This window comes from Coregonus lavaretus (genome assembly GCF_964263955.1).
Source record: "Coregonus lavaretus genome assembly, chromosome: 13".
Taxonomy (NCBI): domain Eukaryota; kingdom Metazoa; phylum Chordata; class Actinopteri; order Salmoniformes; family Salmonidae; genus Coregonus; species Coregonus lavaretus.
In genome coordinates, this window is record NC_140000.1 from 29,457,155 (window position 1) to 29,476,947 (window position 19,793).

A 19,793-nucleotide genomic window follows, 5' to 3' on the forward strand; every position below is an offset into this window, starting at 1 on the left:
GACAACATACAACACATTCTGCGAAGTCGCTTGACGCGCTGTGCCATGGCACTGCCAATTGTCCATCCCCAAGGCCGCGGGGGCTGCCACGTCAAAATGGGGGCGGTGCCTGTTGAGTGGAAATTCCCTTTAAAGAGCTTTAGCAAGGGATGTAAGGAAGCAAGGCGAAGTGTCATGGGCACTGAAGACAGACAGCCTATTTAATTTGACACACCAATTGTGAGCTATTGAGGTTGCTGATGTGACAAATGTGTGTATAGTTGCTCTGGTAAGGTCAGTGATGGGGTAACTTAATGATGCAGAGAGAGAGAGAGGGGGAAGGGAGAGAGAGAGAGAAAGAGAGAGAGAACTGGGGGAGGAGAGGACAGCAAGTGAAGATGGCTGTACACGTTTCACCTTCAGACACGTGAGCGAGGTGAGAAAAGGAGGGGGAGGACAGAGGTAGGGAGGGAAGGTGGGTACAGGGCGAAGGAGGGAGGGGGATGAGATGAGTTGTGACTGATCTGCAGGTGTAGAGAGAGAGAGTGGGGGAGGACTGTATCCTGTTGCGGGATAATGACCTGAGCTCACATTACCATGGCTCCTGTTTCCCCTGCTTGCCTCTGTTCTTGGGGATTGGTTAGCACAGAGACAGGAGGCAGATGGGATGACAGGACAGGGGGGAGGGATAGATATTCCTCCCTATGGGATACATTGAGAGGTGATGGGGGATATCAGAGAGTGCTCACTGGACAGGGACTGAGGAGCATGGGGTAGCTCTCCCTGATATCCCCCATCACCTCTCTCATTGAAGGGAAGAAAGGGAAGGGAAGGGATATACAGAATAAATGAAGGGCATATTGGTGTAGGTGGTGTGGGGATAAATCATTGCAGTGGCACAGAGGTAGAGAGCTGTATGCTTGGCGATCTCCTTAGACTGGCCTGGTGTGTACAGGACGGGTATAGGAAAGGGGAAGGGTGTAGATATTTGGGTAAGGCTTGCTTGGTCATGATGGGACAAGGGACACTCTTAGAAAAAAAAGTTCCAAAAGGGTTCTTCGACTCTCCCCATAGGAGAACCCTTTTTGGTTCCATGTAGAACCCTTTTTGGTTTCAGGTAGAACTGTTTTGAGTTCCATGTATAACCCTCTGTGGAAAGGGTACTACATGGAACCCAAAAGGGTTCTACCTGGAACCAAAAGGGTTCAACCTGGAACCAAAAAGGATTCTTCAAAGGATTCTCCTATGGGAACAGCCGAAGAACCCCTTTAGGTTCTAGATAGCACCTTTTTTTCTAAGAGTGTAGGTATAGCTGTGGCCCAGCCCAGTTTGGTGCAGAGTGCTAGCTCACTCCCCTCCTCACTGCATCTGCAGTCATCCATGTGCTGCTGCTGAGTCTGGAGGGTTTGCGCAGTGCACTGTATGTCGACCGAGCCATCCTGGGCATCCTACTGTCAATAATCAATATACTAGTGGGATATTCATGAGGGTTCTGTCCTTAAAGAGTCATTTGGAAGGACATGGTTTGAATGTTTGACCTACTTTAAGGGTAGGGTAATAAGGTAGGGTACTAGGGTATTATGTAAGTATTTGGGGATTTTTTTTTTATGTTGCATTATGGTTTATTTGAGTTTTGATGACTCCCTTACCCTTCAAAGCAGATTGGGTTCCTTACTAAGGTCATGAGTTCATCAAATAACATAAACATTTGATTGATTGTAATGCAAGATAGGGCAGCCTGGTTGGTTAACGTTGCTGCAATGTTCGGGAAATGTTAAGTGGGGGTTTGCAGAGTGAGAGACAGAGGAGTGTTGGGTTCCCTGCCAACACAGTCATTACTAATTCAGAGTATACTCCCAGCTTGTTTGTGTGTGTGTGTGTTTGTTTGTGTGCGCGTGCATATATTTTCCCCCCCTTCATTATCAACTATGTAAATTGCGCTGGCAAAATATTTGTTTGAATTTGTCTCAGTTGAAAATATACAGAAATTCTTAAATGTATTTATTTTTCTAAATTCTGCCCAAATTACGTTTCCTTTCACAGACCGTGTCACAGGTAGTACAGTACTTCAGAGGCCAGAAGACAAAACAGTTTTGATGGCCACGATTAAAAATAACTACTATTTTTATTTCTCAACTGGTAATTGAAGCGCACTTCCCATTCGCCATTCAAGTGCATATAGGCAACAGTATGCAGGCTTCAGCGCGTCACACTCCACTTTGCAATGAGCTGGAGGCAGTATGCATTTTGAAAACATATAATTAATAATAATAATTGATTGGATTTATTTAGCTATTTTCTACCAACTGAGGTACTCAAAGCGCTTTACATTGTAGGGGGAAACTCACCTCATCCACCACCATTGTGCAGCACCCACCTGGGTGATGCACAGCGACCATTTTGTGCCAGAACGCTCACCACACATCAACTATCAGATGGAGAGGTGAGGAGAGATATATGCCAATTATATATCACTCCTTCATAATATGAAGTAAAATGTTTGAAACCTAAACCATTTATTTCCTATTATGAGGCATGTCTTACCTTGCTTCAAAGTAAAATCCGACCATAAAAACGTGGAGGCAATTATTTTATAAAGACTTCCATATGCCATTGAAACCAGTAGCCTATTTCTCTCATGTTTTATTGGTTTTCAAATCAACTTTCTTTCACTCTCCACTAGCCAAAGGAACAATCCTAATCATGTTATCAACCCATGCTAGTTGTTGCATCTTTAGATCTCCCCTCTTTCTAAATTTCGAATTGATATTTTAATCTCTGTCACATGAAACCGCTTGCATGTGTAGTGCACTTTTGACAACAGTGCTTTCCTGACAACAGTGTTTTCCTGACAACAGTGTTTTCCGCTAATTGCATTATGGAACGAACATTCGAGCGTTCTAATTTGTTTCATCACCCTCATTGCTTTTAAACGTTTTTTTTAATGTAGCCTAGTCCTACTGGTTGTATGAATTTGGGATCTATTGTCACCCCAAAATTGTCCCAGAGTCTCTTTGGAATAGGCAATTTTTTTTCATGCACAGAACGACAAGCTGGCCAATAGAATAGGTTAACTTTTCTACTATGGGGGATATTAGATTGACATAGGCTAGTGATTTTGCTGTTTGTTACTCGTCTTGTTGGCTGAGGAAAAGTAAATGTGGCAGTTATTCAAACATCTTCAAAGTGCGCATCGGAATTCGATAAGGACGCATGCATTTGCATCCTCGAGTTGCATGTTCTGTTAAAATGAATAATCGTAATCTAAATGTGATTTCTTTCATTCTGAGCACCGTGAGTGGATGCCCTAATCAGGTATGCATCCCAATGCATATGGGTCTGTTAAATTTCTCAAATGTCTGTTAAATAAATATGCTGCCGGTTAAATGTCCGGCGCCTCATTTTCCTAAAGGAAACCCTGACATACAATCACAATGGGCGAGTGGTATACACACTGAGAGACAAGGACACATGCAGACTCTAAACTGGAGCACAGCTGCCTGCCAGGATGAACAGATCAGGGGATGGACAGATGGGCATGGGGGAGGGATGAAGGGATGAGGGTAGGGGAGGACAGGAGAGGTAATGCCATAAGATGGGATTTTGTTTTGTTGTTTTTTAGAAGGGAACACAAACGATTTCTCAGCGAGAGCTAAATTAGGATACAGGACGTTTGGTGTGTGTGTGTTCACATGCACATAGACACACAATGTGTAATTTCTTCTATAGGCAGAGGTCATGACCTCAGGGTCTGGCTGGAATTCCATACCTCTGAACATCAAAATAATTTAATTTAATTTAATATAACTTTATTTATATTCAGTGTTGTATACTTAAGTAAAAATACTTTAAAGTACTACTTAAGTCGTTTTTTGGGATATCTGTACTTTACTATACTGAACAAAAATATAAACGCAACATGCAACAATTTCAAAGATTTCAAAGATTTTACTGAGTTACAGTTCATATAAGGAAATCAGTCAAATGAAATAAATTCATTAGGCCCTAATCTATGGATTTCACATGACTGGGCAGGGGCGCAGCCATGGGTGACAATCAGAATGAGTTTTTCCCCACAAAAGGGCTTTATTACAGACAGAAATACTCTTCAGTTTCATCAGCTGTCCATGTGGCTGGTCTCAGACGATCCCGCAGGTGAAGAAGCCGGATGTAGAGGTCCTAGGCTGGCATGGTTACACAATGTCTGCGGTTGTGAGGCCGTTTGGATGTACTGCCAAATTCTCTAAAACAACGTTGGAGGCGGCTTATGATAGAGAAATTAACATTACATTCTCTGGCAACAGCTCTGGTGGACATTCCTGCAGTCAGCATGTCAATTGTACACTCCCTCAAAACTTGAGACATCTGTGGCATTGTGTTGTGTGACAAAACTGCACATTTTAGAGTGGCCTTTTATTGTCCACAGCACAAGGTGCACCTGTGTAATGATCATGCTGTTTAATCAGCTTCTTGATATGCCACAGCTGTCAGGTAGATGGATTATCTTGGCAAAGGAGAAATGCTCACTAACAGGGATGTAAACAAATTTGTGCACAGAATTTGACAGAAATAAGCTTTTTGTGCATATGGAAAATCTCTGGGATCTTTTATTTCAGCTCATGAAACATGGGACCAACACTTTACATGTTGCATTTATATTTTTGTTCAGTATATTTATATTTTTGACAACTTTTACTTTTACTTTACTAAAGAAAATCATGTACTTTTTACTCCATACATTTCTCTGACACCCAAAAGTACTCGTTACATTTTGAATGCTTAGCAGGACAGGAAAATGGTCCAATTCACATGCTTATCAAGAGAACATCCCTGGTCATCCCTACTGCCTTTGATCTGGCAGACTCACTAAACACACATGCTTCATTTGTAAATGATGTCTGACTCTTGGAGTGTGCCCCTGGTTTTCCGTATATATAAAATAAAATAAATGGCGCCATCTGATTTGATTAATATAGGGAATTTGAAATGATTTGTACTTACTTTTGATAGTTAGTATAGTATATTTGATCAATTACTAAGTATATTTGATCAATTACATTAACTTTTGATACTTAAGTATATTTAAATCCAAATACTTTTACTCAAAGGTATCTTTACTTTTACTCAAGTATGACAATTGGGTACTTTTCCACCACTGTTTATATATTTATTCAATTAAGAAAATTACTATTTGAGAAGAAGTTGAGAATCCAGAAATTAAAGTAACTGTCATTGTGACAAAAAGCAACACCAAATATTTTACAACCAAGATGTGTCTTGATATGAAACCATTTTTCTGAAGGTCTTAATGCACTGATTCCCCATTTGGTTATCACTCTTTAATATGGAGAAGAAACTCCCTATTGGAAGTTAGCTAGGGATAGTTACTGTATTTGGAGAACAATAAAAGTAGGCTAATCAAGACAAGAGCAATCAGTCTAGCTAATCCTACTAGCATGAGCCCCCGGGCCCAGCCCCCTACCCAGCCCCCTACCCCCAGGCCATGCTTCCTGTGGCTACCTAGCCCTATACCCCAGGGCTGCCGTGTTGGATGTCCCTATCCCCACCAAGGTCGGACACTCCCATATAGTATACAGATCACACAAAGGCCTAGATCAGTGGTATTCAAACTTTTTCAGCAGGGATCAAATTTCTTCAGCCAGAATTTCTGGGGATGCCATTTTCTTCCCCAATAATTTCTTATGACTCCACCCAAATCTAATAACACATCCTGAAAATCGGTAGATTTAGATTTTACATCAACAAATCACATTTAATTAATTGCATTTTCATCTCTTATCAAAACTAAAAGAAACCAATAAATACATTTACTCAATCAAATTGTATTTTTCAAATGATCTTTCTCAAAAACGTTTTGTTGTCCCATATAAAAATATGTACTCTTAATTGTTTGTTCCAATTATTATTATTTGTATTATTATAATAACAATAATAATTTTGCCGATCCCACTACAGTTCCCCCGCGCGACCCTGACTTTGAATACCACTGGCATAGACAAAAATGCAAATAAGCACAGGCAAGCACACACACGTAAGCACACGAGAGGAGGCTGGTGGTAGGAGCTATAGGAGGACAGACTCATTGTAATGGATTGAATGAAATGAATGGAACGGTATCAAACAAATCAAATGTATAAAAAACACATTTGACTCTGTTCCATTCATTCCAATCCAGCCATTACAATGAGCCCGTCCTCCTGTAGCTCCTCCCACCAGCCTCTTCTGACGCACCCCCACCGCCCCACAGAAGCTTGCCACAGAGCACAGCAGAACGGTATCGACATTTAACTGTCATCATCACTACCCTCCGCCCCCAAACCTTCCCCATTGACTTAGCTAGGATCCCTTCACAGCAGCCAATCAACTAGTAATGTCACATGGTTCATGGCTGGCCTGATAGGCTTACAAGAGATACTCCAACTATATTGGGAGGAGAGTGTTGTACAGCCATGGTTACAGATACTGTCACTTATAAAGTGTTGTTATTCACCACACACAGGGCACAGTACATGAGTGTTCGTCTCCAATGGCACCCTATTCCATACATAGTGCACTATCAAAAGTACTTCACTACATTGGGAAAAGTATGGGTCTAAAGTAGTGCACTACATAGGGAATAGGGTGTCATTTGGGAACCAGTCATGGTAATGAGGTTTAAATAACTTCTTTCAGGAAGTGTGTAGTATCGAGCCATCTATCTACATTTACATTTACATTTTCGTCATTTAGCAGACACTCTTATCCAGAGCGACTTACAAATTGGTGCATTCAACTTATGATAGCAAGTGGGACAACCACTTTGTCAATGCCATCTTTGTCAATGCAAGCGTTACACACAATCCAACTGTTTTCCTGCAATAGTTACAATTTCCCCTTAATAGGTTCCCTAAAACGGAAAACCAAATGCCACAACCTCTTCACCCCTCTTGTGAAACCCCTCACATCTCGTGCCCTTGTGCGTAACAGTAGGCGAGGCTGGAGTGCCACGCCTCATGCCCACGCAGGTCCATCACCGTTTGAGGGCATGCCCAAGCCTGTGTGCCCTAGACAGACAGACTGACATGCTCCTGAGGGATGGTATTGGCTACTGGGGTTCACTAAAGGGTGGAAGTGTTCAACATATGAAGCATGCCCCATGTTCACTTCACTTCAGAACGAATGAGTCTGATTAATAACAGAGAAACCATTACATATAGGCCATTGTCTGTTTTAATATCTCCTATTTTTTCCCTTCTCTGTTACTATTATTTTCTGCTCCCCCCCCTCACTCTCTCGCTCTCTCGCTCTCTCTGTCTGCCGCAGTGCGTGTTCTCGCTCCGCAGACAGACTGTAGCCACCTCGGCTTATAGCTTCCGCATATAAGAAAGCATTTCTTTCTTTCTTATAAAGATACACGCACACATACGTGTTGGCTATTTCCTAGAATGTGTACAGATTCTAGTTCCCAAGGCATCAGTTATTACTGAGTGATCAGATCACAGGATCCTACAGTACTAGAACACCGCCCACCACTAAGCCTCGGTCACCATGCCAACCTCCATGGTAATGTGACCTCCTAACGAGGCGCTTAGCTCCGGCAAATGGGACAAAACCAGAACAGAACATTAGAATCAGACAAACCACAGCAGCATGACATCACTAGAACATGATGAACTCTTGCTAGTTTATTTTCAAACATAGTGTACACACACCAAATGATGTTCTACTATCCTCTGGTAGTTTAGCACACTAGTAGGTTTAGCGATCTACTCCAAAGTGAATTTGGCTGTCTTCCTTGTTCCAGAGTCTGTCTTCTACTTGAAAATATTAGAACGTGTGGAGGAGATACAGTAATATATACTGTAGTATCTGTCTGTTTTAAGTCACTGACTCTAGTTCCTCCAGTCTGTGTCTGTCAGCAGGTCCGTCTGTCTTTCTTTGTCTGTCTGTGTGAGAGCTAGTGGGTGTAATTTCAGCCTGCAGTCTCTGTTTCTTCTCTGAAATAACATCATTGCGTGACATTTCCCCTCAACAACAGATGGTAGAAACAGACAGACAGGCAAGCAGCCAGACAGACAGACAGACAATGATAGATAGATAGATAGATGACATATACCATGTTGTATTGAACAATGTGGAACAAAACCACGCTCTCTAAATGTTTTGCCTCGTAACCTAGGCGATAGCCGTGACCTCATAACCGCAATCAAGAATTCTTGCCACACAGCTGGGGGGGGGGTTGTGGGTAAAAGGAGGAGCTTGGGTTGCCCCATGCGTATCATGACAGATTGAGTGGCATTAGCCCACACACACGTGCCTGCACGCACGTTAACACCCCCACCACACACACACACACACAAACAGTAAGGGGCCAACACCCACTCTCTGGGTCCGCAGGTTGTAAGTTCGCGACCCTGCATTTACATTTACATTTTAGTCATTTAGCAGACGCTCTTATCCAGAGCGACTTACAGTTAGTGAATGCATACATTTTTCTGCAGGTAGGGTTGTTTGTTTTACAGTGTTATAGAACAATCTATTAGAGTGTGATCCCAGTCACGCTGTCACTCACTGATACACAGCCTGAGTCAACAGACAAAGAATAGTGGTCAATATCTAATTAGTGGTGTGAGAGAAGAGCTCTTCTCTCCCTCTCACCTCCCACTGCTGTCTCTCTTTCCATCTGCCCCATCCCTGACTTTCTCTTTTTTCATCAATCGCTCTCTGTCCATCCCTCTCTTTCAGTACAAACCTCATTGTGTTTTAATGTCCGTCTCACCTGTCTCCGCTCTTCCAGTGTTGGTGTGTGTGTGTGTGTGTAAGTTTGTGTACGTGTGTGTGTGTGTGATGAGCATGTGTGCTGTCAGACCTAACAATGTACTGTAAATACATTTCTATGGCCCACTAGCTAGAAACTCCACACCTGTGTGTGCCTAGCCCAGACCTGCAAATCTCAAAGGGCATGAATAGCAGTAGTTTTCCATCAGTCTCTCCTTTGTTCTGCGTTCGGTTCGCTAGGCCTGTCTGGTCTTGCTGCAGCGAGAGTTCACTCACATTCTCAGATAACGACATCCACATGTGCACGTGTGTGTGTGTGTTAAGGTGTGGGAAGGTTGATTTTGTACATGATTTTGTAGTCAAATTGGGTTTTGTTTGTGAGGAGTTGTGTTTGGTTGAATGTTTGAACCAATCTTTTCAGGGTTAGTTTGTGTTCAAGGGAGACTCTAGTGTGTCCCAGTATTACTTCTGTAAATCATGGGCAGTGTGGAGATCTGCAGTGCTCACTATAAATCCTTCTCAAACCTTTCTGGCCACAATGAACCACTAAGTTTGGTCTCTTTTACAAGTGGAAGATTCTATGCATCTGACATTTCTCAACTGCACTCGCATTAAGGCACTGGGACTTTCAGTGGCAAGTTTACTCACCCATTCATGGCATTATACTTAGTCAGTCAAGTGTGTTTATCAGGGTGTGGGAGCCTAGGTAACACGTGTTTAGCTCAGTATAGGGTATTTATTTGGTTTGTGATGGACAGGGCAAAAAAAAAAATGTATTGAATGTGTATTTACCCTTTATTATTCAGAATAAATTAACAGGGAAGGGCCAATCATATCCAAAGAGGGCCAGTGTAGGTGCAGGCTTTTGTTCCAACCAAGCAGTAACACAGCTGAAACCCTGTCAAACCATGGCATGGTGTAGCTATACAGCAGTAGACCAAGTTTGTTAGAGCATGTCATCTTGCCAATAGCCACCAGCTTCCCTGTGTTTCCTTGAACACTACACCTTACAGTCACTTGATGACAAAAGTGACTATATCATCAGAATGGGTGAGAAAGTGTGAGCTACACGTTCTTAATTAAGGGTGAGGGGTGTGGTAAGAGACAGACAGATTACCTTTTGGATGTCTTTTGGTCCTTTAACCCTTCTGGTCCTTTATTACATTACTGCAGCAAGGTCAGTTTCCTTGATGAGTTGGCTGTGTCAATGAGCGGCTTTTCCACTAGGACCCATAGAACCTCCTGGAAGCCATTTTGTCTCTCTCTCTCTCATTCTGTCAACTGAGGGACTCTGGTCAGGGGCTTCTGTATTGATTTGATTTGAGCACCAGTTAGTGTAAATCGGAAATTGAGCTAATGCAACACTTTGAGCTCACTGGAAGAGAGACATTTGTCTGTCTGTCTGTGTGTGTGTGTGTGTGTGTGTGTGTGTGTGTGTGTGTGTATGTGTGTGTGTGTGTGTGCGTGCGTGTGTGTGGGTCTGCAAAACTGTTTCATATTCAACACATCACAGTCACATTGATGTATCCAACCTAATTGAATTGATATGAACTTAATTAGAGAGGTTTTGAAGACTGAGATAATGCACTGTCTGCACTCTGTTTCTCTTTCATCGCCTCTGTGCCCCACCAGCTAGTGTGTGTGTTGTGTGTGTGTGTGTGTACCTGTGTGTGTGTGTGTGTGTGTGTGGAGAACATACAGTAGTCTCTGGTGACAGACAGTTAACATAAATGACAAATGGAGCAGGTGGCCAGTGGATACAAACTGTGATAGCGGGTTCCGAGATGAGACAAACACTGCAGTAAAGCCAGACGGTCGTTTGATCCTTCTGTCTGTGATCTCTGTGAAGATCAAATGGGTATCAGAGAAAATAATGAAGTCCCTCTCCCCGTCTGTTGTGTCTGGTGCTTTAACCATGTTTCTATTGAAATAATAATGAAAGTATCCCCCCCTAATCCCTTCCCCCCTCTCTGACTGTCCCCCCCCGCCCAGTATGGGCGGTCGGACAGTTACCGCGTTGCTACCACACAGGATAAAGATGGCAATGGCAAATCTTCTCCCAGCAAGAAGAACAAGAAGGGGAAGGATATGGATGAACTCAAGAAAGAAGTACCGATTGTAAGTGACTGGCACACAGTGGCACACACACACACTGCCCTGCTCAAGGGGTGCCCCATAACTATTATTGAAATACTAACATATGCCTCTCCATAAGTGTTAGAGTATGAATATTGGCCTGATCTAATAATGTGTAACTGGAACATACACTCTCTAAATAGTTTGGAGAAAGACCTTAAAGTGAATGATAATAATTATCCTAGTTTGTTTTAAATTAATTTTTATGATATTTATGGCACATTCTCAATGTTTCTCTGTTTCTCTCTCCCACACAAATACACATACATACACTCTATCACTCTATCTATCTACCTATCTATCTATCTATCTATCTATCTATCTATCTATCTATCTATCTATCTATCTATCTATCTATCTATCTATCTATCTATCTATCTATCTATCTATCTATCTATCTATCTATCTCTCTCTCTCTCTCTCTCTCTCTCTCTCTCTCTCTCTCTCTCTCTCTCTCTCTCTCTCTCTCTCTCTCTCTCTCTCTCTCTCTCTCTCTCTCTCTCTCTCTCTCTCTCTCTCTCTCTCTCTCTCTCTCTCTCTGTCTCTCTCTCTCTCTCCCTCCCTCCCCCCTCCCTCCCTCCCTCCCTCTCTACCTTTCAGACGGAACACAAGATGTCCATAGAGGAATGTTGCAGGAAGTTCAACACTGACATTGTCCAGGTGAGTCATCCTACTGTACTGTACCATAGAGATACTAGAGTCGTCGCCAATTCCTGCTGTATCACTAACAGAGCTGCTACTAGGCCACTAGATGGTGTTATTTTACTATTTTACATTCACTCATGCCACACGGTTGGTGTTTTTGAGTGGATCAGTTTGAGCAACATTTTAATGCATTCTAATACTACTCAAGCTCCGTATAAAGTCTTAATTATCATCTTATAATGATCCTCACTAAGTTACAGCCTTTTTGAGTCAGTTGAAAATGTTCTACGTAAAGACATAACACATTTTAAGCCTCATTATAATGTTTTAAAGACTCATACATGCTTATAAGTAGTCATAAAGCATTATACCTGCAGGCTTAAAGTTTTACCCATATAATTACATATTAGATGTAATAGGATTTTTGTGGTGTCACCCCTAATTTCAACACACTCAGTTCTAGGTTTAACCCACCCCACCCTCTCCCCACCCAGGGTCTGACCAACGCCAAGGCGGCTGAGTTTCTGATCAGGGACGGTCCCAATTGCCTCACCCCTCCCCCGACCACCCCCGAGTGGATCAAGTTCTGTCGCCAGCTATTCGGTGGCTTCTCCATCCTGCTGTGGACCGGCGCCATCCTCTGTTTCCTGGCCTACGCTATCCAGGCCGCCACTGAGGACGAGCCGGCAGGAGACAATGTGAGCCACACACAAGCACACCCACACACACATACATGCACCCAAACACGAAACGTAAACACAGCCACAGAATAAAGGACAGTTAGAGCCACATACAGCTGAATCACACATACAGTTGAAGTCGGAAGTTTACATACACCTTAGCCAAATACATTTAAACTTAGTTTTTCACAATTCCTGACATTTAATCCTAGTAAAAAAATCCCTGTCTTAGGTCAGTTAGGATCACCACTTTATTTTAAGAATGTGAAATATCAGAATAATAGTAGAGAGAATTATTTATTTAAGCTTTCAGTTATTTCATCACATTCCTAGTGGGTCAGAAGTTTACATACGCTCAATTAGTATTTGGTAGCATTGCCTTTAAATTGTTTAACTTGGGTCAAACGTTTCGGGTAGCCTTCCACAAGCTTCCCACAATAAGTTGGGTGAATTTTGGCCCATTCCTCCTGACAGACCTGGTGTAACTGAGTCAGGTTTGTAGGCCTCCTTGCTCGCACACGCTTTTTCAGTTCTGCCCACACATTTTCTATAGGATTGAGGTCAGGGCTTGTCAGAAGCTGATGTGGATGCGGTGTTGGAGTCAGGCGCAGGACACAGAAGCTTAGTCGAAAACGACTTTAATTGTCACAAAGACAAATACAAAATAACGGGCCTCAAAACACAGGAGGTGAGCGATTACGCAGACAGTGCGTAAAACACTAACAACTAGAAAACAATAACATACACCAGCGGACAGGCGGACAACAACACACAACTGCAAACAAAACCAAAGGAAACTTATAGGTGACATAATCAATACATAATACGAAACAGGTGCACCAACAAGACAAAACCAAACAAACATAGAGAACATCAAGCGGTAGCAGCTAGTACTCCGGGGACGACGAACGCCGAAGCCTGCCCGAACAAGGAGGAGGAGCAGTCTCGGCGGAATTCGTGACAGGGCTTTGTGATGGCCACTCCAATACCTTGACTTTGTTGTCCTTAAGCCATTTTGCCACAACTTTGGAAGTATGCTTGGGGTCATTGTCAATTTGGAAGACCCATTTGCGACCAAGCTTTAACTTCTTGACTGATGTCTTGAGATGTTGCTTCAATATATCCACATCATTTTCCTTCCTCATGATGCCATCAATTTTGTGAAGTACACCAGTCCCTCCTGCAGCAAAGCACCCCCACAGCATGATGCTGCCACCCCCGTGCTTCACGGTTGGGATGGGGTTCTCCGGCTTGCAAGCACCACCGTTTTCCTCCAAACATAACGATGGTCATTATGGCCAAACAGTTCTATTTTTGTTTTATCAGACCAGAGGACATTTCTCCAAAAAGTACGATCTTTGTCCCCATGTGCAGTTGCAAACCGTAGTCTGGCTTTTTTATGGCGGTTTTGGAGCAGTGGCTTCTTCCTTGCTGACTGGCCTTTTAGGTTATGTCGATATAGGACTTGTTTTACTGTGGATATAGATACTTTTGTACCTGTTTCCTCCAGCATCTTCCCAAGGTCCTTTGCTGTTGTTCTGGGATTGATTTGCACTTTTCACACCAAAGTACGTTCATCTCTAGGAGACAGAACGCGTCTCCTTCCTGAGCGGTATGACAGCTGCGTGGTCCCATGGTGTTTATACTTGCGTACTGTTGTTTGTACAGATGAATGTGGTACCTTCAGGTGTTTGGAAATTGCTCCCAAGGATGAACCAGACTTGTGGAGGTCTAACATTTCTTTCTGAGGTCTTGGCTGATTTCTTTTGATTTTCCCATGATGTCAAGAAAAGAGGCACTGAGTTTGAAGGTAGGCCTTGAAATACATCCACAGGTACACCTCCAATTGACTCAAATGATGTCAATTAGCCTATCAGAAGCTTCTAAAGCCATGACATCATTTTCTGTTTAAAGTCACAGTCAACTTAGTGTATGTAAACTTCTGACCCACTGGAATTGTGATACAGTGAATTATAAGTGAAATAATCTGTCTGTAAACAATTGTTGGAAAAATGACTTGTGTCATGCACAAAGTAGATGTCCTAACTGACTTGCTAAAACTATAGTTTGTTAACAAGACATTTGTGGAGTGGTTGAAAAAACGAGTTTTAATGACTCCAACCTAAGTGTATGTAAACTTCCGACTTCAACTGTACCTAAATTTACCAAACCTCACACACACTGCCAGCAGTGCCAGTCCCTAACCTTAATTGTAAAATACACCCAAATGGCTAATGTACTTGGTCATTGCCACTTTTTTCTGTTTTTGCATGATCATCTAGCATAGTGACTACTACCACGGTGGTCTGTGTTCAGTTTGAAGCTAAATACTCCTAATATGCATTGACCTGCAATGTACACAGTATAACAATGGGCTTTCCTTTCTCTCTCTCTCTCTCCTCAGTTGTACCTGGGTATCGTGCTCTCTGTTGTCGTCGTGGTCACCGGCTGTTTCTCCTACTTCCAGGAGGCCAAGAGCTCCAAAATCATGGAGTCCTTCAAGAACATGGTGCCCCAGGTAAACATGTGTGTGTGTGTGTGTGTGTGTGTGTGGGGGGGGGGGGGGGGGGGTATATATATATGAATGTAGTGTGGACTATCTAACCCTCCCTCTGTGTTCTCCCTGTAGCAAGCGCTGGTGATCCGTGAGGGCGAGAAGATGACAATCAATGCTGAGGAGGTGGTGGCTGGAGACCTGGTGGAGGTGAAGGGAGGAGACAGGATCCCCGCCGACCTCAGAGTCGTCTCTGCTCACGGCTGCAAGGTACCATACACACACAATCACACTCGCACATAGTTCATATAACACACACTCACACAGCTACACATTTTATATATCAAATGTTCAACAAGTTCGCTGGGTTTTGTCCTTCTCTTATAGGTGGATAACTCCTCCCTGACTGGCGAATCAGAACCCCAGAGCAGGTCACCTGACTGTACCCATGACAACCCCCTGGAGACCCGCAACGTCGCTTTCTTCTCTACCAACTGCGTTGAAGGTAACCATAGAAACTGCTAACTCACAGACAGACAGACAGACACATCACCTGTTCTGTCCCTGACAATTCTCCTATCCTCTTCTCTCTATTCCTGCGTGTCAGACTCGACCTACCAAATTCAGTCAACAGGGTCCTACTGCAGTATTGGATGCTGCACCCCAGCAGCACTAAGGCTTGCTAGGCTTTTGACTGGTTCAACTAAGCTGATTCAAACGTAATATTATACCACAGAGCTGTTGTTGACACAGAAGTTCCCCACATACTAGCATAAAAGAGTTCCCACTTTACTTCTCTTCTCTCATGTCAACCTCTCTTTTACTGAATTAATATATGCCCTCTATTTCCCCCCTCTCTCTCTCCCTCTCTCTCTCTCAGGTACAGCGCGTGGCATCGTGGTGTGTACCGGCGACCGTACCGTCATGGGCCGTATCGCCACTCTCACCTCCGGTCTGGAGTCGGGCAAGACCCCCATCGCCAAAGAAATTGAGCACTTCATCCACCTGATCACAGGCGTGGCCGTGTTCCTGGGCATCACCTTCTTCATCCTGGCCGTCTGCCTGGGATACAGCTGGCTGGAGGCTGTCATCTTCCTCATTGGCATCATTGTGGCCAATGTCCCTGAGGGCCTGCTGGCTACTGTCACTGTGAGTGGCCCTGGCCCCCTCTCCGTCTGACCCTTCCTCTCTATTGCTGTTTGTCTCTGAATCCCATCTCTATTGAACCTCATACCTGACCTCTAGACTGTATATTCTAGTGGTCCTCCTCAGTTTAGTTGGTAGAGCATGGCGTTTGTAACGCAAGGATACTGGGTTCGATTCCTGGGACCACTCGTACGTAGAATCTATCCACTCATGGCTGTAAGTCGCTTTGGATAAAAGTGTCTGCTAAATATCATATATTATATAAATGAGATTCATTCTAGATCAACTAGACTGTAGATCTAGACCAATTAGACCAACTAGACAGCTAACTACACAGTTAATATAGACCTACTAGACATCGAATGAGACTAGATCCAGACCAACTATAACTTCGACAGAAATACATTATATATCTCTAGACCAATTAGACAGCTGAAGCAAGCACACACATTTTCTCCAGAAAATGTAGTACCAGTACCCTCCTTCATTCTGGTTCCTGGATAACCCCCGTCTTTCCCCTGTCACTGTGCTGTAGGTATGTCTGACTCTGACTGCCAAGCGTATGGCTAAGAAGAACTGCCTGGTCAAGAATCTGGAAGCTGTGGAGACCCTAGGCTCCACCTCCACCATCTGCTCCGACAAGACTGGCACCCTGACCCAGAACAGGATGACCGTGGCCCACATGTGGTTCGACAACCAGATCCACGAGGCTGACACCACAGAGGACCAGTCTGGTAAGAGGAGATCAGGAGGGTTAGGGTTGGAGTTAGTGTTAGATATAATGTTAGAGTTAGGGCTCAGACACACCAATAGCATTTTCTGGCCGAGAGTACTTAGCACCTCTGAACGTAATTTGCGAACCAAGTGCACACCGATTTTACATGTAGAACCGCGTGACAAATGTTGGCGTACTGAAAGATTGGCTGGCGAATGCTAGATCCACATTCAGTGTGATGTGAGCTGAATGTTAATGTTAGAGTTTGCGTTAGGGTTAGAGTTTGGGTTACAGTCAGGTTTAGAGACAGGTTTAAGTTTAGGAATCCCTCTTGATTTTAAGTAGTTCTATAACCTATGTATTCACATGGTAGTTACACAGACAAGTACAGTTTAATTACAGGTTAGTGATTGATATTGTTTTATCATCTCTAATCGGCCACCTCTCTCTCCAGGTGCCTCCTTTGACAAGACCTCAGCCTCATGGGCTGCCCTGGCTCGCGTCGCAGCTCTCTGCAACCGTGCCGTGTTCAAAGCTGGCCAGGACCAACTGCCCATCCTGAAGAGGGACACCGCTGGTGATGCCTCCGAGTCTGCCCTGCTCAAGTGTATCGAGCTGTCCTGTGGCTCTGTCAAACAAATAAGGGAGAAGAACAAGAAGGTGGCCGAGATCCCATTCAACTCCACCAACAAGTACCAGGTACGTAACACACATGTACATATACACACACACACACACAACACAACACTCAAATGGATTGGTTTATAACACCCTGACCATGTCTGATCTCCCTCTCCCCCTTCTTCCCCCTATTTCTCGCTCTCTCCCTTCCATCCTCAACCACCCCCATAGCTCTCAGTTCACGAGACAGAGGATCCCAATGACAACCGCTACCTGCTGGTGATGAAGGGAGCCCCAGAGAGGATCCTGGACCGCTGCACCACCATCATCATCCAGGGCAAAGAGCAGCCCATGGACGAGGAGATGAAGGAATCCTTCCAGAACGCCTACATGGAGCTTGGAGGACTGGGAGAGAGAGTACTCGGTGAGACAGGGAGAATGAAAGAGGGAGAGGGGGGGGGGAGCGATAGAGTGAGAGGGTTGTGGAGGGACGGATGAGAACAAGGAAGAGAAAGAAATGGGAAGAGTAAGAAATGGGCCTTCCAGAACACATAAGAGGAGTAGAGAGGGTTGTTAGAGCGAGGGGAGGGGGAGAGAGAAAGAGGCAGGATGAGGAGGGAAGGTCAGGATGTTGGTTCTTGGAGAATGGGTCAAATGCACAGTATCCAATGATGAATAGAAATAAGAACTGAAGGATTGACTGACTTAGTAGAGAATGAGTAGGAAAGGTAAATCAAGCTAACACCTCCTGTCACTCCCCAGGTTTCTGCCACCTGCTAATGCCAGAGGACCAGTACCCCAAGGGCTTTGCCTTCGACTGTGACGACGTCAACTTCACCACAGAGGGCCTGTGCTTCGTGGGCCTCATGTCCATGATTGACCCACCCCGTGCCGCTGTGCCCGACGCTGTGGGTAAATGCCGTTCGGCTGGCATCAAAGTCATCATGGTGACCGGTGATCATCCAATCACTGCCAAGGCCATCGCTAAGGGCGTGGGCATCATCTCCGAGGGCAACGAGACAGTGGAGGACATCGCCTCTCGCCTCAATATCCCCGTCAGCCAGGTTAACCCAAGGTGAGAAACATGAGACACATACACATACACACACAAGCACAGTACATAATTTTACAATGAAGGCGAGACCACATGGGATCTTGTTCTGCTCCTTCATTGTTCTTATACATTTTCACTCTCATGTCACTTTCGCCCTGTCTCTGTGGATCCAAGCTCACTATTTGAAAATGTGTGTGTCTCAGGGACGCCAAGGCTTGTGTGATCCATGGTACAGACCTGAAGGAATTGTCTCAGGACCAGATGGATGACATCCTCAGAAACCACACTGAGATCGTGTTTGCCAGGACCTCCCCCCAGCAGAAACTCATCATCGTAGAGGGCTGCCAGCGACTGGTGAGACACACACACAGACAGAAACAGAAAGACACACACACACCACCTGAATCCATCACCCAATCAACAAAAGTGAACTTGCTTTCCACAACTACACTAATATAAGTCTGGAAACAGGGTTGGGGTTCATTCCATTTTCAGTTCGGGGAGATTGTTGACATTTTATTCATGCATTTAAATATACTCATTGAAAATAATGGGCAATTGGAAATGAATTGATTGAATTGAACAGGGAATTGACCCCACATCACTTCCCCCTAGTTTTGGTACAATAGTGACTGTCTATGAGCCATGGTCAAAAGTACTACTAAAGTGCACTATAAAGGGAATAGGGTGCCATTTGGGACACAACCTAACTCTTTTGTCCCTCCCAGGGTGCCATCGTGGCTGTGACAGGTGACGGTGTGAATGACTCTCCTGCCCTGAAGAAGGCTGACATCGGCGTTGCCATGGGAATCTCCGGCTCTGACGTATCCAAGCAGGCCGCTGACATGATCCTGCTGGACGACAACTTTGCCTCCATCGTCACCGGAGTGGAAGAGGGTGAGAAATAGGGAGAGAGAGGAGAATCGATGGAAAGAGTAGAAGGGGGTGTGAGAGGGTGAGAGGGAGAAGTGGAAGAAAGGTAAAAGAGGGCAGAAAAGGAGAAAAGGGGAGGGACAGGTAATATGAGCCTGTATTCTTAAAGCATCTCAGAGTAGGTGCTGATCTCGAATCAGTTTTGACTTTTTAGATCAGAGTGAATAAGATCACATGAACAAGGGAGACCTGATCCTAGATCAGCCCGCCTACTCTGAGACACTTTATGAATAAGGGCGGGCCCTGATCCAACCTTGAGTGACCTTTGCTCAATTCTACAGAGGTTAGAGGTCAGAGTTCAGTTTGTGAACTCTATGTGTGTCCTCCTGTCTCCTTGCAGGTCGTCTGATCTTTGATAACCTGAAGAAGTCCATTGCCTACACCCTGACCAGTAACATCCCTGAGATCACACCCTTCCTCCTCTTCATCATTGTCAACATCCCCCTACCCCTGGGAACCATCACCATCCTCTGTATTGACCTGGGAACTGACATGGTAAGGCACACACACACACACATAACACACACACACGGCACACAGACACATGGCAGAGAGCTAAAGAAATACGATATTGTGCATCATTGAAAACATTTTCACATGGAAACTTGATAT

The 19,793-nt window shown here is 44.3% G+C and overlaps 1 protein-coding gene across 1 annotated transcript in view; it reads left to right on the forward strand.

Annotated features, from left to right (window-relative positions):
* LOC311140012 (sodium/potassium-transporting ATPase subunit alpha-3-like) overlaps positions 1-19,793 on the forward strand; it is a gene marked incomplete at both ends in the record, with an annotated part of 32,894 nt that overhangs the window by 12,855 nt on the left and 246 nt on the right. Inside the window, 14 exons of the mRNA XM_084174986.1 lie at positions 10,750-10,875; positions 11,494-11,553; positions 12,033-12,236; positions 14,623-14,736; positions 14,848-14,982; positions 15,100-15,217; positions 15,593-15,861; positions 16,394-16,592; positions 17,028-17,272; positions 17,426-17,618; positions 17,957-18,269; positions 18,452-18,602; positions 18,977-19,145; positions 19,522-19,676. Of these exons, the coding sequence (XP_084031112.1) occupies positions 10,750-10,875; positions 11,494-11,553; positions 12,033-12,236; positions 14,623-14,736; positions 14,848-14,982; positions 15,100-15,217; positions 15,593-15,861; positions 16,394-16,592; positions 17,028-17,272; positions 17,426-17,618; positions 17,957-18,269; positions 18,452-18,602; positions 18,977-19,145; positions 19,522-19,676 (2,451 nt within the window). The remainder of the gene's footprint in view (positions 1-10,749; positions 10,876-11,493; positions 11,554-12,032; positions 12,237-14,622; positions 14,737-14,847; positions 14,983-15,099; positions 15,218-15,592; positions 15,862-16,393; positions 16,593-17,027; positions 17,273-17,425; positions 17,619-17,956; positions 18,270-18,451; positions 18,603-18,976; positions 19,146-19,521; positions 19,677-19,793) is intronic.